Source organism: Emys orbicularis, chromosome 13 (genome assembly GCF_028017835.1).
Source record: "Emys orbicularis isolate rEmyOrb1 chromosome 13, rEmyOrb1.hap1, whole genome shotgun sequence".
NCBI lineage: Eukaryota > Metazoa > Chordata > Testudines > Emydidae > Emys > Emys orbicularis.
In genome coordinates this window covers 25,471,827-25,497,842 of record NC_088695.1, presented here as the reverse complement: position 1 = coordinate 25,497,842, position 26,016 = coordinate 25,471,827, and the positions used below count along the sequence as shown (strand labels likewise).

Here is a 26,016-nt window from a genome sequence, read left to right as displayed (position 1 = left end):
AAACTGACAAATGAGCTTTTTTTCTTTCTTTTTAATTAATCTAGGCTCATACTTTTAACAAAAAAATCATTTTTCTCACATGAAACAATTTGCCAAATCCAGCCTGTGTTCACAAATCATTTTGGTTGACCTGAACTTGCGTTGTTCAGCGGATAATTTCCCCAGTCCTGCAAGACGCACACAGTGAGGAGCAGCCATTCCATGCACATGGGATGATTTGCAGGACTGGAACGTTAGAATCTCTGCTTATAACCTGTTCAGGAAGGGAAGAGTGAGCACAAGAGATGCGGGGGGCGGCATGCTACATTAAAGACCATTACTTGGTTTAGAGTCATTGATAACTCAGAACCGCAGGCTCTTGAATGCGTATTGATCTATATGCTAACTACCAAACCTCAGGAGGGGATACTGGTAGGGGTCTTTACAGACCAACCAATCACACCAGAGAACAGAATGAGTCACTCCTGAAACACCTGTCTGGAATGGGTGGAAAGAAAAACTGCGTTGTCAGGTGTGTGACACACCCCACACCAGATAGGGTTCAAGAGCAGCCCTGGGTCCAACAGTGGCCAATGCCAGGTGCCCCAGAGGGAATGAACAGAACAGGTAATCACCAAGTGATCCATCCCCTGTCACCCATCCCCAGCTTCTGGCAAAGAGACGCTAGGGACACCATCCCTACCCATCCTGGCTAATAGCCACTGATGGACCTATCCTCCAGGAACTTATCTAGTTCTTTTTTGAACCCTATTAGTGTCTTGGCCTTCACAACATCCTCTGGCAAAGAGTTCCACAGGTTGACTGTGCATTGTGTGAAGAAATACTTCCTTTGTGCTTGTTTTAAACCTGCTGCCTATTAATTTCATTTGGTGACCTCTAGTTCTTGTGTTTTGAGCAGTTGAGGGTTGCTGCAGAAGGACAGCACACAGACTGCTCCTATGAGGGGCAAGAAATCTGCCTCAGATCAGTGATTATAGGGGGACTGTGGCTTGCTGGAGCCCTTGAGAAGAGGGTAGTCTTGGCCTGGGTGGTTCTTACAGAAGAGCCTGGGCACCAGTTGCTAAGCAGGAGGACAGGCCGTCATAGCTGGGGGGGGGGGCAGGGAGGGGGGGCTGCCTGCATGGAAGGGGCATGAGGCAGAGCCCAGCTGGACTGAGGATTCTTTTGCTCAGTGCATTTATTGGATTTGGACTAAGGGACTCTGTTACCCCAGAAGGGATTAAATACTTTCAAGGGGCTGGGCTCTCTGGGGCTGAGTAGGTTGATGATTTTTGTGGGGAAACTGAGGCGGAACTGCCACATCACCACATCCAGCCACAAAGGGGTGCACTGGAACAGCACTTCTGTGCCAGGGGACTTCAGCTGGAGAGATATATGATGAAGGTCTCTTGCAGCCAGTAGTGAAACATCACTGGAGTTTCTACTCAAGAAGTATTGATCCCAACATGATGTAACTCTATTTTGAACATCGATATAAAGGATAAAGATAAATGAATCACTGAACTGGAAGTTGGTGGTTTCCCAAGGACCAGTGATCATGACCTGATTACATGCATTCTGGGCAAACAGAGGACAGTTCCAACCAGTAAAATGAATACCTGATGTTTCAAAACACCTAATTTCCCCATGCTGAGAAAATTTAAAAGTGAAACTGACTGGAAGAAAACATTTAGACAGAAAAATGTGAATGAAAATTGGGCGTTCTTAAAAAAAGAGTTCATTAGGTTCCACAATCAAGAAAAGTTTCACAAAACTGTGGCTAAAAGCCCATCCTCTTCAGTGATGAAGTGATGATGGCAGCAATTAGTAATAAAAAAGCAACAAATAACAAATGTAAAAAAGCAAATATATAGCAATTAGTATAAATTACAAGTTATGAAGTGTAGAATATTGATAAGGGAAACTAAAGACATCAGGGAAAAAATCCATGGCTGGAAAGACCAAGGACAAAAAGGAGGTTTTTTAATAAGTATATCAGGAACAAAAGAAATCCTAACAATGGCATAGACTCATTACAGTAACTCCTCACTTGTAGTTATGTGCCTGAAAAATGCAACTTTAAGTGAAACAATGTTAAGCAAATCCAATTTCTCCATAAGAATTAATGTAAATAGGGGGGGTTAGGTTCCAGGGAAATTTTTTTTTGCCAGAGAAAAGGCATTATATACATTTTAAACAATTTTAAGCAAGCGATTTAATACTACGCTGCGGGGGAGTAGTGTGCACATGCTGTGTGTTTACAAACATACTGTACATACAGTACAGTACTATAGTTGGGAGGTGCCCCTGCCTTACCCCACACAGGCACAGCGCACTGGCACTGGAGATGAGGCAGGCAAGGAGGCTGAAGGTGCTGTAGGCTAGGAGAAACACGTTGCGCAGCAGCGGCAGCTTCCCCTACCTCTGCAAGCACCAGGGCGGGGTGGGGGAGGAGGAGGGACTCAAGCCTCAGCCTGCCCACTCACCCCTTCCCCCAAGCCCCCATCCTTGACCTGCCTCTTCTCCCCTTCCCCCTCCTCCCCCTTTACTTCCCAGGCTGCGTCCTCGCTCCTCTCCCCTCCTTCCCCTCCCTTCTAAACACCGCAAGCCAGCTGATTGCCAGCAGGAGGCAGGGGAGGGAGGGGGAGACTGCACACTGAGTCCTTGCTCCTCCCCCCTCCCTCCTGCCTGGGGCAATCAGCTGGCTTGCGGTGTTTAGGGGGCAGGAGGGAGGGGAGAGGAGCGAGGACTAGGCGCACAGGCTTCCCCTCCCTTCCCCCCCCCCCCCCCCGCCCAGGGCAATCAGCTGGCTTGCAGTGTTCGGGAGGCAGGGGAGGGAGGGGGAGCCTGCATGCTGAGTCCTCGCTCCTCCCCCCTCCCTCCTGCCCCCGAAACTCCGCAAGCCGGCTGATTGCCGCGGGCAGGAGGAGGGGGGGAGGAGGGGGATGGAGGGGGAAGGCGCTGATCCGCAGGGTCTGCCGGCGGGCGGGAGGTGCTGTGGGGAGCGGGGGGCGTAGGGAGACTGCCAGCTGTGGAGAAAGCAGGCAGCCAAACAACGCAAGAGTGGAGCATTGCACAACTTTAAATGAGCATGTTCCCTAATTGATCAGCAATGTAACAACGAAACAACATTAACCGGGACGACTTAAAGTGAGAGTTACTGTACTAGAAGGTGATGGTAAAATTATTAATGATGCAGAAAAGGCAGAAATGTTGTTCTGTACTTGGAAAAAAGCAGGATGATGTACTCATATCAAATGAGGATGATGAAGAATTTACCAGCCAATTAGTAACTAAGGAGGATGTTAAGAAACACCTACTAGGGATAAATATTTTTAAATCAGTAGGCTCAGATAACTTGCACCTAGAAGTCTGAAAAGAGTAAGATGAGGAGATCTCTGGCCCACTGACATTAATCTTAAATAAATATTGGAACACGGGGGAAATTTGAGAAGACTGGCAGAGTGCTAATGTTGTGTCAAAATCCGAAAAGGGCAATTGGGATGACTGGGGCAACCATACGCCGGTTAGCCTGACATCAAGCTTGGGCAAAGTAATGGAAAAGATTATACAGGATTCAATTGATAAAGAATTAAAGGATAGGAATATACTTAATGCCAGTCAACATGGTTTTATGGAAAATTCTTCAAGTCAAACAAATCTAATTTCACTCTTTGATGAGATTACAAGTTTGGCTGATCAAGGTAACTGAGTAGACTTGCATCTGATGAAGTGGGTATTCACCCACGAAAGCTTATGCTCCAATACGTCTGTTAGTCTATAAGGTGCCATAGGACTCTTTGTCGCTTTTTTGAGTAGACTTTGACATTCCTAGACTTTTATAAGACGTTTGACTTAGTACCACACGCCATTTGGATTTAAAAATTTGCACTATACAACATCAGGAGAGCACCCGTGATGTGGTTAAGGACTAGCTAACAGACCGATCTCAAAAAGCAGTAGGGAACCCCCACTGAATGGGGGTGTTTCTAGTGGGGCTCTGCGGGGATTGATACTAGGTCTGATGCTGTTCCACATTTTCATCAACAATCTGGAAATAAATATAAAATCATTGCTAATAACATTTGTGGATGACACAAAGCCTGGCAATGTGGTAAAGAATAATGAGGACAGTGCAAAAATACAGAGTGATCTGAATCACTTGAAAAATAGGGCCCATTCAAACAAACTGTGTTTTAATACAGCCAAATGCAAGCTTGCACATCTAGGAACAAGGAATGCAGCCATCCCTGCTCAATGCGGGGACTGCATCCTGGAACAGAGTAACACTGAAAGGATTCAGGGGTCATGATGCACAAGCAACTGAACATGAGTTCCTAGTGTGATGCTGTTGCAAAAATTGTTCATGCGATCCTTGGATGTATAAACAGGGCAGTAGCACGTAGGAGTAGGAAGATGATTTTTACTTCTGCATACGGCACTGATAAGACCAATACGGGAATACAGTATCCGGTTCTGGTGTCCACATTTTTAAAAGGATGTTGAACAATTGGAGAGGGTGCAGAAAAGAGCCACATAAATGATTTGAGGCCTGAAGAAAATGCCGTGCAGTGAGAGACAGAGAGCTCAGACTTTTAGTTTACCAAAAAGAAAACTGAGAAGTGACTAGATTACAGTACAGAAGTGCCCTCACGGGAAGGAAATACCGGGTACTTAAGGGCTCTTTAATCAGGCGGAGAAAGGCAGAACAAGAACCAATGGCTGGAAGCAGAAGCCAGACAAAGTCCAATTAGAAATAAGGCACCTTATTTTAACAGTAAGGGTGATTAACCTTTGGAACAAACCACCCAGGGAAGCGGTGGATTCTCCATCTCTTCAGATTCAGGCTGTAAGAGATGCTTTAGCCAAACACAAGTTACTGGGTTCAATACAGGGGTGACTGGATGAAATATAATGGCCTGCATTATGCAGGAGGTTAGAAAAGATGATCTAATGGTCCCTTATTAATCACAGGGAGGAAAGTACCTGGAATGGCAAACGCTGTGAAGAGATGAACAGAAGTCACCATATGTTCATAGCAGGCAGAAGAAATACACTTTACTGGTGTCATCTCTGTCTAGCACAGGCCCTGGGTTGGGTGACTGAAACCAGTCCTCCTTGTGGGCCAGGTCTCTTATGCCATTTGATCAGTCACAAATTGGGCCCTTGAGCCACTCCTGGATGTGGAAGAGGGTGTCACGCAATGCCTGGGTCCTTTGCAGATGGGAGAGAGGCTCTAACTGGTGCCAGCACCACTCAGCAGAGCTGGGATCACCACTCTAAATTACATTGTCCATCATCTCGTTAATATTTGTTGTGGTGCTCTCCACACCCAGCCTGTTAGCACTGATCTGCTCCACAGATTTACCTGCCTCCACTCAGTTTATGTGAGGGCTCCACATGTTAATGGGCTTCTCAAACACTTGCTGCGACTAGCCAGCCCATGGTGATGCCAATGGTACAGTGCCAGTGTAAGCACAGAGGCAGACAGAAAAAGAGCATCTACTGGCCTCCAGGAAGAGTGTGGAACAGAAATCAGGCAACAGAGTGCTATTACCCTTCCTCCCTCTGTGCTGTGTTCCTCCAGATGGGAACCACAGCCTGGTCATGCCTGGGTCTCTTAGGGTCTCGAAGGATATGCTACGCTGCAATTAAACACCTGCAGCTGGCCCATGTCAGCTGCCTCGGGCCGAATGCCAAGCCTGAATAGCTATAGAGCAATCTTATAGTCCTGCAGCCTGAGCCCCGCGAGTCTGAGTCACTGACATGGGCCAGCCGTGGGTGTTATGTGGCAGTGTCAGCATACCTGGAGCTAACAGAAACCACGTACATGGAGAGACTCTCAATACAGCCTGGAGCCATCCCCAGGAGCTCTGACAGGGCAGCTCAGCACACAATGACTCCTGCTCTTGCTGCACAGCAAAACTGCACTCCTTGTCCAGCTGCCTCCCTTCTGCCCAGACACAAACACCGCCTAGCCGTGGGCAGCAGGTCAGGACATTCCGGCTACACACAAGCAATGGAAACCTTGCTGACAGCAGAGAGGGGAAACCACCCTGGCCTAAGAAAGGACAGCTCAGTTACCTGTGTTTTCCAGGAGGTATTTGAGGGAGCACTCAATAGCATTAAAGAATCCATCCAAGATCATTTCATCTACATAATCAACGTACGCTTTCCAAACTTCGGAGGTGGGGTCTGCGGCGAACAGACTCAGGTTTTCCTGAAAAAAAATGGAAGTCACCTTCAAATACAGCCAGACTGAATTCGTCTCATGGTAGAATGACCCACTGGACTATTATTAAAACAACTGATACAAATTAATACAGAGAGATTAAGCAGGTTGATAGCATTTAGGAAGATAGAGAGCAGATAGGAAGGATGGTCTAGCAGTGAAGGTGCTAACCTAGCACACAGGAGCCCTGGGTTCTGTTCCCTCCCCTAACACAGACTTTTGTGTGACCTTGAATAAATCATTTAGTCTCTCTGGACCAGAGTTCCCATCTGTATGATGGGGCTAATAGTACTGCCCTGCCTCACAGGGGTGATTCTGTCTGACTGCACTGTCACACCCCACCCCCGACACACCTTTCAGGATACCTGGGTCCTACACACGCCCATCACAACATCATCCAGTGCATTACATGCCCCAATAACAACTATGTGGGTGAAGTCAGACAATCACTCTACTCTCCAATGAACTCACACAGAAAAATGATAAAAGACAAAAACACGATGTAAGGTCTCTAGTGTAGACATGGCCTAAGTGATTTGACCAAGGTCACACGGGAAGTCTGTGGCAGAGCAGGGAATTAAACCTCAAGTCTCCTGCTAGCACTTTAACCAATGGACTAAAACCAAAATGTAGGCAACCTCCTCTGGTCAAAGGAGCAGAGACTATTCTGGTTCTGGGAACTGCAATTACAAATTCTAGGGAAATAATTCAAAATGTGCAAGTCAAACAGTTGATTAAACAGCTCAACAGCACTACATAGAGATTCAGAGTAATAGAAAATGTAACAGTTAGAAAAGCAGAACAAAGACTTTGGACTGTCTTTCAGCAGACTTGCCAGAAGGAGATGGGGCTGTTCCACTTGCATTAATTTAGTAGCTAAATCGGAGTTGATTTGACACTTGAAATGTGAGCCTCCTCCCTGAGCCATAAAATCATTTAAAGTTCCTGCTCTGAAATCTAATCACCAGGTGCCAACAGAAATTCTGACCCCAGAACAAACTCTGCTTATTGTATGTTTATTGTTACTGCTTTTAATGCTTGGAGTGCAAGTGAAGGCAGAATTCGGGAAGGCAATGGAAATGATGGATTGGGGGTTGTGGAGCCACATGCTCACTGAGCGGACGGGGGCATAAAACCGACTGCAGTATTGCCAACACTAAGCATCCAAAACCAGGAGTCAGGCTCCCCACAATCATGAGAATGGCTGAAAAATCATGAGATTCTTTACATTTGCCTTCTGGATTTTGGTCTTTACTCAAACTTTTCTCCAGAATCATGAATACTAGAAATTTAGTGCGAAGAGAAGCAGGCTCTATGGACAACCAATAGCCCCCAGCAGCATTCTCTATCTGCTCTGTAGCACAGTAAAGCTATGCCAATACTCTCTTCACCTTCACCAGTGCATGGATTCTCAGCCCCGACTCTTTGATGAGGTTGTAGCGCTTTTCTAGCCGTTCAGGCCGGTCCTCCAGACTGAGCACGTTTTCCCTTTTTCCATCTTTCCTCTCAAAAATTGGTGAGACCCACGACCTCATGATGCTCTGAATCTCCTCGACATTGTCCTTGGCTTTCTGGATCCTTCGCTCAAGGTCATGAACGCTCTCGATCACCGTGGAGATGTGCTCCCACAGGCCTTTTCAACAAATAAAGAGGGTTTGCTCAGGCTCTGTCAATGCTACAGACTTCTGCCGGCATAGCTACGTGCGTGAAAAGAGGTGTGATCCCTGCCTGACACAGCTGTGCCGGTGGAAGCCCCTAGTGTAGACACAGCTGTGCCGGCAGAAGCTGCACTTTTACTGGCATAGCTTGTTTCATGTGGGGCATTGGAATAAGCAGTACCAATTGAAGTGCAGCTTTGCTGATACAAGCTGCATCCACTCCAGGAGTGCTTAGCTTATACCATAGACAGGTGTCACTCTACTAGCGAAGTGCTCCTAGTCAAGACACTGCCTCAGCATTTTCATAGCAATTCACCTGGGCTTGCCCATATTCTCAGTTTGGATTCTGTTAGGAAATGCTTCTGAATTTCCCTTATGGTCACACGAGTCCACCATTACCACTGCACAGGTCCCAATGTGGGGCAGAGCTAGTCCTGAATGCCAGACACCACCAAGCCTCTTGTCACAAGCAAGAGGGTCATTGGTCTCCCCTGGCCTTTCCCTAATTCTTTTCTCCCCCCCAAGAACTCACAATAAAGGCACCCTGCTACCCCTGGTTTCTGCCAACAGCGCTGTCCATGTTCCAGCCAGGCCCACAGGCCCTGCTTCCCAGGAGTGGGAATGCCCCCCTGACCAGAGCTCTGCTGGAGAAGCAGTGAGGCATGGGGGACAGAGTATCTTCTGTGTGCAGGGTGTCACTGAAGTATCAAAGACAGGGCAAACCCCAGAGCCGGGAGGCCAGGCCAGATGTACAGGGGAGAACAGGCTTAACAATGGTTCTCCTACCCCAACGCTGCCCTCCCCAGGCTCACACTTGCTGTGCACCCTCCTGCCCACGTCACAGCCCCTCAAAATTCTCCCCTCTCCCATCCCTCGCACAGAGGAGCCAGTTAGGATACCCAACTTTCTAATCACAGAAAACTGAACACCCTTGCCCGCCCCCTGCCCCAAGGCCCCACCTCTGCCCCATCCCTTCTCCGAGGCCCCACCCCCACTCACTCCATCCCCCCTCCCTCCGTCACTCGCTCTCCCACCCTCACTCACTCATTTTCACCGGACTGGGGATGGGATGTGAGAGGGGTTGTGGGCTCTCGGGTGGGGCCGGGGACAAGGGGCTTGGGGTGCAGGAGGGGGCTCCAGGCTGGAAACAAGGGGTTTGGAGTGTGGGAGAAGGCTCTGGCGTGAGGCAGTGGGTTGAGGTGCGGTAGGGGGTGAGGGCTCCGGCTGGGGGTGCAGGCTCTGGGGAGGGGCCAGGGATGATCGGTTTGAGATGCAGGAGGGGGCTCTGGGCTTGGGGGTGGGGCCGAGGGATCTGGAGTTTGGGAGGGGGCTCCAGGCTGAGACAGGGGGCTGGGGTATGGAAAGGGATATGGGCTCTGGGCTGGGAGTGCAGGCTCCAGGTGGGGCCAGAAATGAGGGGTTCAGGGCACAGGAGGGGGCTGTGGGCTGGGGGTTGGGGCCGAGGGTTGAGGGTGGGGGTGAAGTTTGGGAGGGGGCTCTGGGCTGGGACAGAGGGTTGGGTTGTGGGAAGGGGTATGGGCTCAGGGCTGGGGTGCTGGCTCTGGGGTGGGGCCAGAAATGAGGGGTTCAGAGTGAGGGGGGGCTCCAGGCTTGGGGCTTGGGTGAGGGAGGGTGTTGGGGCGCAGGCTCCGGGTGGCGCTTACCTTAGGTGACTCCCAGAAGTGACCGGCATGTCCCTCTGGGAGCTGCGCAGAGCCGAGCAGGGAGCCTGCCAGCCCCGCTGCACCAGCAGTGCTGCCAACCAGACTTTTAATGGCCTGATCAGCGGTGCTGACCAGAGCTGCCAGGGTCCCTTTTTGACCGGGCGTTCCGGTTGAAAACCAGACACCTGGCAACCCTAGAGCCAGTTCTGCTGCCAGGGGATCCTGCACAGCCCCGGAAGTGGGGCTGGATTTGCCCCATGAGGCCCTCTGGCCACCACCACTGCCGCCAGCACATGGAATGCCCAGCATGTGGGCTTCTCCCTCCCTGTCATCAGCAAGTGCTTGCGTTTAGAGGCAGGTGACTCAGGGGCTGACATGGGGAAGAAGCCCCATCCCAGGCTTTATGTTCTGTCTGAAGCGAGGCAATTTCTCAGCACCTGATCATCCCCAAAAGGTGGTTCTGCTTTGCAGTCATAAGAGCAAAAGTGCTTCTGGTCACCCCATGGATTTTTGGAAGGAAACCAAAGGGCATCTTCCACCAGTTCACTTTCAAATGGGAATATTCACCACCAGGAAACTGTTCTATTTGCACTTAAAATTAATGAGGTAAGAACCCAGGTAAAAGCATCCTGAGGTAATGGTGCATATGAACAGCCTGTGCATTATTAATCGCACTCTTTATTTCACTCTTCTAGAAAAAAAATCTATTTGCTGCAGTGACCTTTCCTGGGAATAATCAGGCATCAGCGCTGCACAGGCCTTCCTGGCTCTAGAGGGGTTTGATCACTTTCCATTCTGGTGTCAGAGCACCATTGGGAGAGTGACCAACCACCCCAGAAATCACCACTCTGGTATCCCCGAAAGCAGCACCTCCCCATAGCCATGGTTATCAGCACTGGGGAGAGCATACAGCAGGGTCTTGCTTTTCTTGTGTTTCAGCCACCAAACTGCTTTACATTTAGCAAATTAAAGAGGTCAGTGACAACAGCCCGTAAAACGGACCTCCTCCAATAGTAACATTGCTTTTCTCATGAGCTTTTAAATGTCCTTAAACACAAATCTATCAGTCTCCAGATCAGTCCCAGCTCCTCCTCCTCCTCCTCCTCCAGAAGCCACGGTGCCCAAGAGGGGAACGGATGGCCATAGCGGAGGAATGTGAGCACATGTCCATGAACACATCTGACCTCAGAATCCCAGCTGAGGAGCAGGACGGCAGTCTGCATGACTCACCTGCACCTCCCCAATCAGTGGGTTTGTGGACTTACCTTCTGTCTTCCAGTTCAGTGTCTCTTCTGCCTCTTTCAGCCTGGAGTCAATATCCTGCAGTTGCCTCTGTACCAGAGGGTATTCCACCTCGAGGACTGTCCTCAGGATCTTATTGTACGCATTTACCATCAGCTCCAAGTTAGCCACCAGCTGCCGGTACGACTCCTTGGAGGAGTAGATTTCTGCTGCTGTCTCGGGGATGCTCTCCACCTGGTTTGCCTCCAGATAACTCACTTCCCTGAGCACTGAAATCAGCTAGAAAACAACCAGTGCAGACAGACTCATTGTGATGGGGTGGCCACCCCTACACAGGGCCTGAAGGGGTTAAGGTGGCCAGGTGGGCCAATTAACTGCCCAGGCTGCACTTGGAGGAGGAGCCAGGGAGCAGGGATTGATTAAATGAGGCTCAGCTAGACAGAAAGCGGAGGGACCTATATAAAGCCCAGGAGCTGAGGGCAGCAGGAGGCTGCAGAGTAGTCTGGAGTCACTCACTGGGAGAAGGGAGATGTATTTGGAGCAATAGAGGCAAGTAGCCTACAGTTCTCCTGGGAGGAGGCAGTTGTGTGACTGGCAAACTCAGAGAAGGGGAAAGAGCCAGAAGTTATGGCAAGGCTCAGGGAAAAGCCAGTAAGGGCCAGGATAGAACAGACTTTTGCTGCTGACTAGAGAGCCCCTGAGCTGGAACCTGGAGTAGAGGGCGGGCCCTGGTTCCCCTGCCAGCCACTGGGGAAGTGGTGCAGACCAGACAGTGGAGAGCGGACTGCCTGGGACAGTTTGCCCAGGACGACTTTGATACCCCAGAAGGGGAGGACCATAGTGACCTGGCCAGTGGGTTGAGTAACGAAGAAGAAGTTGCAGCTCCTGGAGCGAAAGGGGCCACAGGGCGAGACAGGACAGGTGAATAGACTGCCAGAGGGGGTGCAGCACCTGGAAAAAATTAATCCCCCGAGCAGCCAGGAGGAGGTACCCTAGTGGTGAGTGGACTCCATGGATTCATTGTTTCTTCTGATGACACCTACAGAACTGCAGTCTGGGGACTCACCTTCTCTCTATTAGCTGCCACTTTTCTAATTCTGAACATTTTATAGTTTTCAAAAGCAATAATTTTGGGGTGGCTTTTTACTTATAGGGGAGCTCTTATCCGACAAGTGACTCACAAGGCACCATGCTGAATGTCTCCCACGAATCTCTATACCAATGTGCTTCGAGAACAAGTAGAAAGATGTTTTTTCTAGCTGCCATCCCAGCAAATTCCTTGCAGCCCCTGAAAGCCGTGCTGGGCTTTTTCCTTCTCAAACATCAAGCCGGTGACATCTGTGCAACCTTCTCACCTTCAGAGAATTTGTACAGGTGTAACTCACTGGAACTTAGCAAACAAGTTTCTTGATGATGCACAAAAAGGAATGGACTCGCGCTCCCCCCTTTGGGCTCTGTGGGCTCTGTGATGCTAATGGGAATATCAGAAAACCAATGATAAAAACTGAGTTTTTTTACCAGCAGATACAACTGTGAATGTACGGAGGGAGCAGAACCAAAAATCTCTGCTTAGCCACATGGCCAGATTCAACAAAAACTCAGCCCTCCCTGTAAACAAAATCCTCTTTCCCCTACCCCCAACTAAAAATACATCAGAGCCAGAGCCCCTTTTTGTGCTTCATGGACCCTGCCTGGATTTTCTGTTGAATCCATCCCCAAGGATATATCCTGTTTTGTACCACTGAAGAAACAGGTCACCCTAACATAGGGACAGTGAGTTCTTACAGTATGAAGCATGCAGGCTCCAAAACAGCTGAATTAGGATTTGTGTGTGAGGTACACAGGAATTTCCACTGGAAGGTTTCACTCTGAATGTGATATTTAACAGGAGACATGGCCCAGGAGGAGGAGAGTAAATCCAAGTTGTCTGTCAGGGAATATGCTGCATGGTGCTGGGAATGCACTTTTAGCAGAGCGGGTCCAACGCATTTTCTTGAACTGTCTTGAGCCCAGGGTAGCCCCAGTGAAATACAGTCATGTGACAGGGTGCAATGTGCATATCAAGGAAGAGTCTTGCAGTGAGATTAATTAACTTCATATTTTACCTGTGGATCAAAATTGACTGCGATCAGCTTGGTCTCTGGATCTCGTCTGATAACTGGCTGGGTGAGGTTGTACTGTGATTTTTCGGACACTGTCTGGGACCAATCCTTATAGAGCTTCTCCTGATACCTGACAGAGACAACATTCATCAGGCATCTGCCAGCCAGCCAAAGAGGCAGGTCTGAATGAACGATAAATCTACTTCACAACTCAGAAATATGAATGCATTTTAAGAACAAAATATCCCACAGCATCTCCACAAAGACCAAACCCGCAAATACATGCATGAGGAAACTGGGGAAAATGCAAATCAGAAAGTCAAAGATTTCAGGTAAGATTTTCAAAAGCACCTGAGTGATTTAGGAGACTAAGTCTCATTTTCAAAAGTGCCTCAGCACCAGATTTTCAAAGCTGCAGATCGGTGCCTGGTGGGATTTTCAAAAATGCCTAAGGATGTTGGGTGTTTAACTACAATCAATGTCACTATTGACAATCCCACTAGGTGCCTATCTGCAACTTTAGGTACCTAATACCTGTGCAAATCTGGCTCTGGGGCACTTAGGAGCCTATGGGTATGTCTACACTTTGAGCTGGGGGTATAATTCCCAGCTCAAGTAGACTTACATGCACTAGTTCTGAATGAGCAAAAACAGCAGAGTAGCCACGACGATGTGAATGGTGGGATGAGCTAGCCTCCCTGAGTACAATCCCATCAGAAGCGCTAGGTAGGCATGCACACGGCTAGCCCCTCCCACCTAGGATGACCAGATGTCCCGATTTTATAGGGACAGTCCCAATTTTGGGGTCTTTTTCTTATATAGGCTCCTATTACCCCCCACCCCCTGTGCCGATTTTTCACATTTGCTGTCTGGTCACCCTACTCCCACCACTCGCGCAGCCATGGCTACACTCCTATTTTAGCATGTGCCGGTATGTCTCCTTGAGCTGGGAATCACATCCCCAGCTCAAAGTGTAGCCGTACTCTACGTTTCTTTGAAACCAATGGGACTTAGGCTCCTAAACATTTAAGTTGCTTTTGAAATAAGGACTTGGGATCCTGGACTTTTTTGAGAGTTCTATCCCACATCATGACAGCTGGCATCGTTGAACCATTATTTGAACATTTCTAGCACCTCAGCAATTAGGAGTAGGACACTGAAATCTGGCAGGCAGGTAGTCCTGAAGCCAGACAGCTGCTTTTCACGGTCCCCATGAAACTCTATCTAGATTATGCCAAATTATATGCCATACAGTCTCATCATTTGTGTATGTGCAGTTTGCACACCTACTGAAAGTTTATAGAAGCACTTCAGCTTCTGCTAGGCTGTACTGCACATGCTCTCTGGCCCCAAGGAGACTCCTGCAGCATTCCCAAGACATCAAAGGGAGGCTGTAATTCTAAAGTTTCTTCCTCCTCCTTTCACCACCAAACCAAGGTTTGGCCTAGAAGCTTGGAGCATGGTGGGTGGCACCTTGATGGAATGAGCGTTCCACCAGTGAGAACTTCTTAATTTGGCCAAGGCTGGAGTCTCAGTTAATTGCATTGTCAATTAACACATTTTTAAATGGTGAAATTTCACCCTAGTAACAAACAGCAAATCTTCATATACTTGCCCCACATGAAAAGTCACAATTTTTGCAGAAAAATAGCAGTTTTTTACCCATAATAGTTAAAATTAATTTGTGTGGGAATCACTCCACAACTGGGGCAAAACCACAAGGTATTTTGAGTTTTGGGAAGCTGGTAAGAGGATGTTTTTCCACATGGCTGAATTTCTAGTCCTCAGTTATCTGGGAAGTTGCTATGCCCGTCCCATCTGTCTGGAAGGTAAACATGGCAGGTGTGCACACCTGGTTTTATTTGCACAATCCCAGGACTTGGGAATCTGTCACTAGCTAGACAATAACGCGTGAAGGACTGGGCCAGGCTAATGAGACATTGTGTGTGTTCAGTGTCTAAGGGCTGGTCTACACTGCGGGGGGGGGGGGGATCGATCTAAGATACGCAACTTCAGCTATGTGAATAGCGTAGATGAAGTCGAAGTAGCTTAGATCGATTTACCTGGGGTCCGCACGGCGCGGGATCGACGGCCGTGGCTCCCCCATTGACTCCGCTACCGCCGCTCGCTCCAGTGGAGTTCCGGAATCGACGGGGAGCACGTTCGGGGATCGATATATCGCGTCTTAACGAGACGCGATATATCGATCCCCGATAAATCGATCGCTACCCGCTGATATGGCGGGTAGTCTGGACGTACCCTAAGAGGAGAACGTAATGTCTGCTACCTGTACACTGGAGTGGACTCAACAGTGCTACCATGGCAGAGCAGTGATGGGAAACATTGTCAAGAGATCCACACTCACTGCATCCGTTCTGAAGGGTCTTATTGGGATTCTTCACTACATTGATTTCATGTTGTAATTAAAACATCTACCTTTTTCATCATCCATTTAGGAGCCAGCTCTTCTAATAAGTCTGTATCAGGAGAGATCCTCCAAGGAGGCTAGCCCTGTATTTCCCATTAGCTGATTAACATCAGAAAGCGATTCTGTGATACACACCTGCCAAGTGAAAACCTCCGGAAAACAAGCCAATGCAGAGCAAAATAATACAATGCTTCTAATCACAGAAAAACAAAACCAAAGGCATCAGATTTAGAGATTACATGTGCTTAATGCAAGCTATAAAGTAAGACATTGGCTGGAAGCTAGGGCTCTGCTCCAGCGCCCACTGGAGTCAACAGGAGCCTTTGGATACCCCAGTGATGTGCAGCTGCATCAACCCCTTATATAAGATCGGGCTAAGTGAACAGACTTACCTTTCTAGCAGCTGTACCATGTCTTTGTACTTCTGTATCATTCTTTTTCCTTCAGGGGACTCCAGGAAGCTATCAGTGGAACAGAGGCAGTGTTACACAATGGATGGAAACTGTAGATTACCTCCTTGTTTCAAAACACATTTTTTAAGAGCATTTCATGCCATGGGCAGGTGCCATTTTACCAATCCTGGAGTTTTAGATTCTATACCTGTGCCTTCAGTTAAGATTAAATCTGAGTGTATTTGAACTCTTCAGGGCAGGGACTGTCTTTGTTCTGCATAACGGGGCCCTGGTCTATGACAGGGGTCTCTAGGTGCTACAGTAATACAAATAATAATCACAGAAGATTTATCTGCCTTCTCTTAAATGTTTTTATACGGCTAACAGCTCAGGTTTAAGTGCAAGACCCGTGCCAATCTTAATGTAAGGTTCATCACTTTTTTTTTTGTTTGCTACTTTCTTTGTTTTTTAAAAATACCCCACATGGCCAATATGACACTTGGGAGCTCCCTGTGGCTCCCAGCACTGCAATTCTGCAATTCCCCCATTTCTCCGATTCTCCCCTTGGCCTCTACCTAGCCTTAGTGCAGCACTATTGAGCTCAGCAATTACCCTACCTCACCCCAGATGCCAGTGCCTCATGGAGCTCATGAGTGCCACAGCTCCTTGGCTCTCCTGGCCTCCCTTTGCCCAGCAGAGCTGGACGGGTTGCAGGCTCTTCATGTCCCCAGCTTGGATTGCCCTGTGCAGTGTAGGAGAGAGCTGCAGCATTCCCATTTCTTCATCTGCACTTTTGGTGGCTATGGGTTTTGCAGAGCACCCCCACAGCTGTTCTCTCTTTGTGATGCCTGGATCACTGTACCAACCAATGGCAGGTTTGGTACATAAGTCTTTACAGTTGGGACTTTTTAATTCACCTTTGTCCATGTTTTAGTCTTATTTAAATCCATGTAGAGTTTGAAAATCAAGATATTTTGTTAAACTAGAGAGAACCAAAAAAGTAAAATACTGAGTAAAATGTCCCAAGTGTCAGATTGAAGCATTGATGGCTTGCAAATGGCCTTCAGACTTTAAAAAAAACGTTGATTGTACCCTGGATGTAAACCCCAACCTCAACTCCTCAGCAGTCAGGAGAGGGGAGAAAACAGAGCTTAGGAGCAGCTGCCTGGGTCCTGACTCTCCCTTTTGGATTGGGGGGGAGCAGGTGGGGGGCTGGGCAAAGCTGAGACTGAGAGGACTGCATAGGGGGCTCTCAGGAATGCATGTAATTGAGGAGGGCAGGTTGACCTGTGATAGAGCCCCTGTTCCAAGCTGTCAGGACTGTGACCTCTAGAGCACTGTGGGATTGCACTGGGCAGACTTCGTGCAACTACAGTGCCTGTGCTTCCCATACACAAGAACTAGCACTGAAATGCCTTAAAGTGAACCACTGAGGGCTCAGGCATGTCATACAGCTATTGCACTGGACACACCTGTGACACGTTGGAAGCACAGATGTGATGTGTTTCATGTGGTGTCCATGCAAATGCTCTCTAATGTAGATAGCCTGAGGGTACCAGTTCGGTGCTGTCCTGCAAAGTGACTGAATTCAGATGGAATTTTTTTTTCTTTACAAATGTTCAGGTTTATCATCAAAAAATTTGAGGGGATTTGGTTTTTTTATGAAAATCTGAAATTTTTTAACAATTTTTTTTTCACAGAAATTTGCATTGAGTTGAAAGGCCAGTGTCTGTCAAACAAAAGTTTTGGACTAGCTGTAAGCAAGGCCCAGAACTCCTTCACACAGATCACTGTGCAGTCACCATACAGGAAAAATATTCACATATCATGTCAGGGCTAGACATGAACAAGGCTTCCTCACCCCAACACCAATGCCCTGAGCTAGTCAGTCCTCATCTTCTCTTTTTATTTTACCCTTATGAGCTGCAAGTCGGATACGGCAGCCTCTCACCTACAGCTGGAGGGCAGGTTATTAGCTGAGCTAAATGGAGTGAATAGAATCTGTATAAAATGCAGATCTGGCCTTTCTTCACAGTGTATATAGCATTTGCTGTGAAAGCTCCCAGGGAATGCAATGGATTTGGGTTATGTGTTTGTGGCAGTGGGTACGGGCTCCCATTCTCACCATGTTAATGTCTTTATTACTACAAACTAGTAGTATAGTTAGGATGGCAGCACACAGGCTATCGATACCAAAACACTGGACGGAGCAATGGGAATGACTTATTAGAGGACTGTTTCAAAAATGCAGAATCATCACAGTTTACAATCCCTTCTAGCAAGAACCAGCAGCCAGAGTCACTCCACGCTCCAAGGTAATGCCAATGGAGTTCTTTCAACATTCATGAACCAAAAACATCTAACTCCTTTGCTCTTATTTGCTTTCTGCTTCCTTTGGATTTATTAGGTGTGCCTAGGGCCAGTAAGAGATGAAAGCAGCCAATGTGTGGGACTGTTTTTACAAGATGACCCATAATAACAAAAAAGAAATGTTCTGATGGAAAAAATCTCAATATCTTCCAGGTTTGCCCCTTAATCTAGGGTGCAATTGTTTTCAATCCTTCTCATTTGTGGAACAAGCAGCACCCCTACCGACCTCTGCCAATGCACTTCAGTCCTGACCTACAGCCCCCCTGCTATTTCAACTCTGGAAAATCCACACAGTTCTGCCAATGCTGCTCAGTCTATTTACTCTAGTGCTACAGCTTCCCCTGCTGCAGCAGTTCTAAACCCCTTGCCCTTCACAGCTCTGCCAAGGTACCTTAATCTCGACCTGCAGCATCCCTATTGTTCTAGTCCTGGGCTCCTCTTGAGCAGAGACTTCTATCTATGCAGGATTGTTTAGTGGTGGGGAAAAGGTCCAATAACTCCTTCTCTTCAAACCTAAAGCTATGTTTGAAAGCTGATAAGCCCTGTGCATCTGCTCACTGCGCCTCTTAATCATTTCACAACAAATCCAATTAAGGAACTTATTAAAAAATGATTTCAGGAAAGCTGAAAACACAATTGTAATTACTTCTCCGTCACAAACACACTTTACCTTTCTGGTTAAAAAGGATTTTTAGCTCTAACTAGAATATAGCAGTCAACACAGGATGAAACTCAGATTCATTGAGAAAAGGGATCAAGATAGTTAAAACAATAACTTATCTGTGATAAAGATACGCACGGATGTGTGATGTGCCTAAAATGACTGAATGGGACCTGGATCCGGTCTCTCAGCTCCTGAGCCCAGCGCAAAGCCCCAGCTACCAAGGCCATGTTCCTGTGCACGGGGGGGTAGCCTGGATGAAGACAAATATAACTTAAAGTGAGGATTTGAAGGTATTTACTACTCAGCTCTGCACTGTATATCATCCCCAACAGCAGAGATCCCTCTGACGATAACATGTCTATTTAACATTCCCCTGATTTCCTAGGATTTCTCTTTGAACTGAGCATTCTGGAATCATGATATAATCCTGGAGCAAAGGCAGGTTTTAACTGCCTACTTGATGGGGGATCCCAGCCAAGGTCAGTCTCAATCTCTTTGCTCTGCTTTGTGAGTCATTAATGACTTTGGGAACAACGCCTCACAGCAAAGTCAACAGGTCCTGAAAGAATTGCAGCAGCATCTGGCAAGGCAAGTTAATGGCATGTTGTGATTCTGTGTAACACTAGTGCCTCATGGAACATACTGTCTTTGATTAAATGGGTTGCCTGATCCCCTGCCTTGCAGAACCAGTGCACTCCAGACTAAGAAATCTGCAAAGCTTGCCAGTGCCTGAGGACCTCACCGTGCCGTCAGTCAGGACACAATAGCAGTAGTGGTGTTGCTGGGAGCTGTGTGTGCAGAGCAAGAGCCACACAGAGCTAAGAATGTTCACATCTTTTACACGATTCAACAAAATATTTCTACTGACTTAGAACAACTTGCAAAGCAAACATGGCCAGTGATGTCCTGGCCCAATTAACATCAATGAGAGTTTTGCTGTTTACTTCAAACAAGCCAGGATTTCACCTCACATATTTAACCTAGTGCCAAATAACCTTTTTCGCCTGACTCTTTCAAGAAGTTTAGGATGATTTATTACATCTTTGCAATCATCAAACTAGGAGTGGCAAGGACATAGTGTAAAAATACACAGTGCTTCTAACTCGCACACCTTTAAATGTGTTTACTTAAGATTAAAATATTTTAAGCCATAAATATTTTCAACCACAGAGCATTAAAAGCAGAACAAAACAATAACTGTAGTACCAATATAGTGGAGCCCACACTGACACAATGTGGATCATGGTCCCCGTCTAGTGGCAGCCCATATATAGACAGGGTCGTGAGTCAGTTTCAGCAGCTGAGTTACAGAGCCTGCTTCTTTATCTCAGGCACTAAAAGCTCATACTTTAAAGTCCTGAGGTCCAGGTTCATTCCCTGCAGGTGGTGTGATCTGGGCATCATTCAAATAGCTAGTGTTTGATTCTGATAATTTGATAGGAGCCTGTCTTTTCCGTCCTGTGTCAGTGTTCATGGATTGAGTAAACCCATAGTTAAGACTTTCTGCTAATGCACTTTGCATTTACAGGTTTCAGGGGAAGTGCTGGAAACTCACATCCAGCCAGTGTACAAGTCTCTCTGTTCAGACATGCAAGTCCCATTAACTAGCAGAGGCAGTTACATGAGCATGTGGTTATGGGAGAAACTCCTTCCTCTCACAGGCTAGTTGGATGTAAAACTAAGCATGTGTTACCAATCTCAATTTCAGGTAAAGTGGATTAAAAAAATCATGATTTTAAAAAGAATCTGATGACTTTTAAAACAAATTTGAATCAGTTTTTTTTAATTCAATTAGATTTTTATTTATATGTTGCTAGTTCTTTAATTTCTTCTCATTTTGTAGGCCTTGGCTGATAAAGTGATGCTTTTCAGAGTTGGTCAAAAAATTTCCACTGAAACCTTTTTGCAATGGAAAATGACTTTTTGACAAAACATTTTTTTTCCAAAACATTTTGCTTTCATCAAAAATTTTCAGCAACTGAACACACATGCAAGAAGCAAGGAGAATAATCAGAAAGAACTGGAATTATTAATATATAAGCTAAATTATTATTTAATTGGCGTCACAGAGACTTGGTGGGAAAGGTCTCATGACTGGAATATTGCTATAGGGGAATACAGCACGTTCAGGCAGGGCAGTCAGAATAAAAAGGGAGAAGGTGTGACATTATAAGTGTAAGCAGAGTCAGGATGAGCTCTACCCTGACATCTGGTGGTGAATTATGGCGAGTGTGGAAAAGAACTCCAGGGGCTGATCTTGTTTGCATAGGCACACCCACCCGCCTGGCATGAGACAACAGCAACTGAAAGTGGTTACTTTGGCTGGTGTGGGATCCCCAGTTTCTCTGTTATTGGGGCAGGAAGAATAAAGTTTTGTTACCCTGATTCTGTGAATCAAGGCCAGTGGAACTGTTGTATGACAGAAGGACTCACCATTAACTAAGTAGCACTTGCTTGACAAGGGGCATGGGTTACAAAACCTAGTGAATTGAGAGAGGATGGGCACAGATATTTGTACCTGATGGTATGGGCCCCCTTTGAGGGACTGAAACACCAATTGCACCACCTTCTCTCTTCACTGTTGAATGTTAGAGCTAATTTTAATTCCATTAGGAGTCTAGTTACAGGCTGCTAAGCTGAATTCACTTTGGGCCAATGGTGCACCAGCACTGGGGCTCCCCTACTATGAGCTGAAATCACAAAAGAGCTCAAGTTACTAAGAGCTGAGATCACTGAGTGCTGTGTTAACTAGTGGGGGAGCCTGAAGTTATATTGCTAAGTGGCTGGCGGAGCAGTTTGCGGGGGACGGCTGGAGGAGCAGCGCAGAACCTTGCGGGGATGGTTGGAGCGGCCCAAGGAACGGCAAGCGGAGCCGTTTGCGGGGACGGCTGGAGCAGCTCATAGGTCGGTGAGCGGAGCCATTTGCGCGGACGGCTGAAGCGGCTCACAGGTCGGTGAGTGAAGCGGAGCAGCTCGTAGAGCAGAGCAGTTCGTGGGACGGCAGGAGTGGACTGGCTCGTGGTGAAGGCTGCAGCGGAACCCCACGGAGAGACGGCCAGTCGGCCTCGGATCACGTAAGGTGCCCCTTAACACCCTGCATGCCCCCCTTTTACTCTGGGGCTGCACTGACCAGGGACAGAGACTTTGGGGGTTGTTGGACTTTTGGGACTTTGGGTGGTTGCTGGACCCAAGAGACTTTGGGGGTGTTGGACTTTGAGGACTCTGGGTGATTTTTGGGTTGCTGGATAGGGAACCCAAAGGGAAAGGACACGGCCCAATTTGCTGGGGTGGGTCTTTTGCTCATGATTTGTATTATGAATCCTGTTTGTGGTGTTTTTTCCAATTTAATGCTGATGTCGTTTACCTCATGTTATTAAACATTTTCTGCTACACTCAGACTCCGTGCTAGCGAGAGGGGAAATATTGCCTCTCAGATTGCCCTCCCAGGCAGGGTGGTATGTAATTGTCCCAGGTCACTGGGTGGGGGCTCGAGCCGGTTTTGCATTGCGTTATTGAAACGAAACCCCTAGATACAGAACCCGGCCCTTGTTGCTGCCAACTTAGATGGGCAGGAGGGTTACATAAGTCAAAAATATATACACTTGTTCTGAGGTCCAGAAAGAGATGAGAATCAGACCAGCTGAAAGTCTCCGAGTAAAGATAAAAGGGGTAGAAAAAATAGGGGTGACATGATGGTAGGAGTCTACAAATCAGGAAGAGGAAATGGATGAGGCATTTCTAGAACAAACAACAGAAATATCCAAAACATAAGACCTGGTAGTAATGGGTGACCTTAACTACCCAGCCATCTGTTGGAAAGGTGATACTGCAAAACACAAAATGTCCCATAAATCCTTGGAATGTATTAGGGACAAGTTTTTGTTTCAGAAAGTGGAGGGAGTAACCAGGGAGACAGACATTTTAGACTTGATTCTGACCAGCAGGGAAGAATTGGTTATAAATCTGAAGGTGGAAGTCATTTGGGTGAAAGTGGTCATGAAATGATAGATTTCATGAATCTAAGGAAAGGGTGAGAACAGCAGAACAAAGACAATGTACTTCAAAAAAAGCAGACTTTAACAAACTCAGTGAACTACTGTGTAAGGGCCCATGGGGGCGGAAAATCTAAGGGGAAAAGGAGTTCAGGAGAGCTAGTAGGTTCTCAAGGTGACAATATTAAAGGCACAAGTGCAGACTATCCCGATGCAAAGGAAAGTTAGGAAGAATAGTAAGAGGCCATTATGGCTCTCGCAGGTGCTCTTTAATGACCTGAAAATCAAAAACAAATCCTACAAAAAATGGAAACATGGGGTAATTGCTAAGGAGGAGAACACAAGAACAGCACATGCAGGAAAAAATCAGAAGGGCTAAGGCTATGTCTACACTACGGGATTACTCCGAATTTACAGAATTCGATTTTTGGCAACCGATTGTATAAAGTCGAGTGCATGCGGCCACACTAAGCACATTAATTCGGCGGTGTGCGTCCATGTACCGAGACTAGCGTCGACTTCCGGAGCGTTGCACTGTGGGTAGCTATTCCATAGCTATCCCATAGTTCCCGCAGTCTCCCCCGCCCATTGGAATTCTGGGTTGAGATCCCAATGCCTGATGGGGCCAAAAATTTGTCGCGGGTGGTTATGGGTAAATGTCATCAGTCAATCCTCCCTCCGTGAAAGCAACGGCAGACAATCATTTCGCGCCCTTTTCCCTGAATTGCCCGGGCAGACGCCATAGCACGGCAACCATGGAGCCCGTTCAGCCTTTTTTCACTGTCACCGTATGTCTACTGGATGCTGCTGACAGACGCGGTACTGCAGCACTACACAGCAGCATCCCCTTGCCTTTGCAAGTTAGCAAAGACGGTTACCAGCCATACTGTACCGTCTGCTGCTTTGCAAGTTGGCAAAGACGGTTACCAGTCATACTGTACCATCTGCTGCTGTCATGAGTGCTCCTGGCCGGCCTCGGTGAGGTCAGTCGGGGGCGCCTGGACAAAAATGGGAATGACTCCCCAGATCATTCTCTTCTTTAAGTTTTGTCTAATGGAGAGTCAGTCCTGCCTTGAATATCAGGCAAGCCTACTAAAGAACCAGAGAGGCAAACGGCCGCTCCGGGTCAGAGCCCCAGACATCCCGCAAAAATGATGAGCTGCATGCCATTCTAGGGGGTGCCTCTACAACAAGAGAGATTTAGGTTAGGTATTAGGAAAAACTTTTTAACTCTAAGGGTAGTTAAGCTGTGGAACAGGCTTCCAAGAGAGGTTGTGGAGTGCCCATCATTGGAGGTTTTTAAGAACAGGTTGGCCAAACACCTGTCAGGGACAGTCTAGGTTTACTCTGTCCTGCCTCAGGTGGATGTGAGGACTTCTCAAGATCCCTTCCAGCCCCATATTTCTATGATTTTTTTGGTTTTGGGGTTTTCATTTTTCTGATCAAATATTTTGCAGCGATCATTCCCTGATCAGCTTTAATGTTCTTGTTGCTTTATTCAGAGTTTCCTAATTGTTAGCAGAATTTCAGATTTTACACACAGACTTTTTCTACTAAGAAGTTTAATCTTTTTGTAGTTTATATTTTTGGTTGAATGCAGAATATTCTGGAAAAGTATCAAGTGAGGGAAAGAACTATTGTTTTTAATTTCTGAGAACATACAGGAGAGTTTTATACCTAGCTGAAGTGTTCTCAATTCTACATCTGATTGGTTAAATTACATGCCTGGGGTGTCCTTTCACTCCCCCAGAACTCAGACCAATCACAGCTCACAGATTAGACTCTTCTAGCAAATACTCTGTGGTTCATAAGATTATTAACTACAGGTCTATACATGTATTTTGTATTATTATAAGGGAATTGAATAGTTATTTAAAATATTTAAATTATTTAATATTAATATTTGAGTAACTATGAGATTAAGTACATTTATCACACTAAGAATAATTTATAATTTTAAGAGTGATCATGTTTAAGAGTAAAAGGGAATGGTAAGTGGGGAAAAATCACATTTGATAAGAGTTTGTAGCAAAATAATGTTAATATTTTCAATATTTTGTTCTTTGTCTATAGCAATCTGTAAAGTGCTCTAATGTGGTGAAATTGAAATAAATTAGTTTAAAAACCTGCATTCATAATTTTTATAATAATTATATATTTTAATCTAAAACTGTACTAGTACATATTTTCAAATTAGTTTGAGGATTTGTAAAACTGATTAAGTATATGATTTTTTTTTAAAAATCAGATTTATATCTTGATTAAAATAAATTCAGATCATCTTGATTGCTCTGCTCTTGTTTCTGGGCAAACAATTTTGCACAATTACTAACACGAACCTAGCTCCATCTCCTCCTGAATATGCCTCGAGTAGATCAATTTAGCATCATCCAGGTCTCTGTCAAACATGGTGATAAGCCGAGGATATTTGTCAGAGGCACTGGCAGCTATCACTGGCCGTTCCAGAAGGCTCCCAAATATGTCCAGCAACTAGGGAGAGGAACAAACAGAAAAGAAAAGAAAAAAATCACAGCCCCAGCTTCTCCAGCAGCCCCTGGTTGCTATGAACTTCTTTAAAGGCCATGAACTCTCAATACTGTATTCAATAAGGGACGGTTTTGAAAAAGAAAAACCTGCACTGATCACACTCATTTTTCCAGAAAGTCCCATCTCTCGTTCACAAGCATTTCTCAAGCTTTCTCCATAATATGCAGTGCATCTCAATAATCAGAGCTGGTCAAAATTTGTTAAATGAAAATTATTTTAATCAAAAAATAGCTTTTTTTTCCCAAAAAAGAATTTTTTCACCCCCCCAGAAAAGTTGCCTTTTCCCATTTTCACAACATTTGTTAACAACTTTTTTATCAGAATGTTAGTGAAATCATTAGTGACAATTTTCACTCACCGAAAACCATGTTTTTTCATAAACAAAAGATTTTTATTTAACAAAACCTTGGTTTTTTGGTAAACACCACATTTCAGGAGCCATACAAATATCAATAAAATCATTTCATGAAATAGTCTTGAAAATGAAAAACAGGTCCATGTGGAACCCTACTAAATGGGACCAACATTGACCTTTTGAACTTCCTCACCCAATGTTTTGCCATTGTTCTGCCAGCCCCAGGACTGAGAGAGGAAGTGTCTTGTGGACTAGCTCCCTTCCCAGTTCATCTCCCAACTCTTTTGTTCCTCTCTCTGCCTCTGCTTCTCCAGCTGGTCCTCGCCTGCCACACTGCCCTGGAATAGCTGCCTGGCTCCTTATTTCCTTTCTATCCCAACTATTCCAGTCC

At 46.4% G+C, this 26,016-nt stretch overlaps 1 protein-coding gene across 1 annotated transcript in view; it reads right to left on the bottom strand.

The window, feature by feature from the left end:
- The window catches only part of DNAH9 (dynein axonemal heavy chain 9), a 420,192-nt gene that overhangs the window by 351,550 nt on the left and 42,626 nt on the right, over positions 1–26,016 (bottom strand). Inside the window, exons 9-15 of the mRNA XM_065415313.1 lie at positions 25,063–25,213; positions 18,867–18,981; positions 15,698–15,766; positions 12,881–13,007; positions 10,799–11,054; positions 7,603–7,844; positions 6,064–6,199 (exon numbers count right to left, since the gene is read on the bottom strand). Coding sequence (XP_065271385.1) covers positions 6,064–6,199; positions 7,603–7,844; positions 10,799–11,054; positions 12,881–13,007; positions 15,698–15,766; positions 18,867–18,981; positions 25,063–25,213 — 1,096 coding nt within the window. The remainder of the gene's footprint in view (positions 1–6,063; positions 6,200–7,602; positions 7,845–10,798; positions 11,055–12,880; positions 13,008–15,697; positions 15,767–18,866; positions 18,982–25,062; positions 25,214–26,016) is intronic.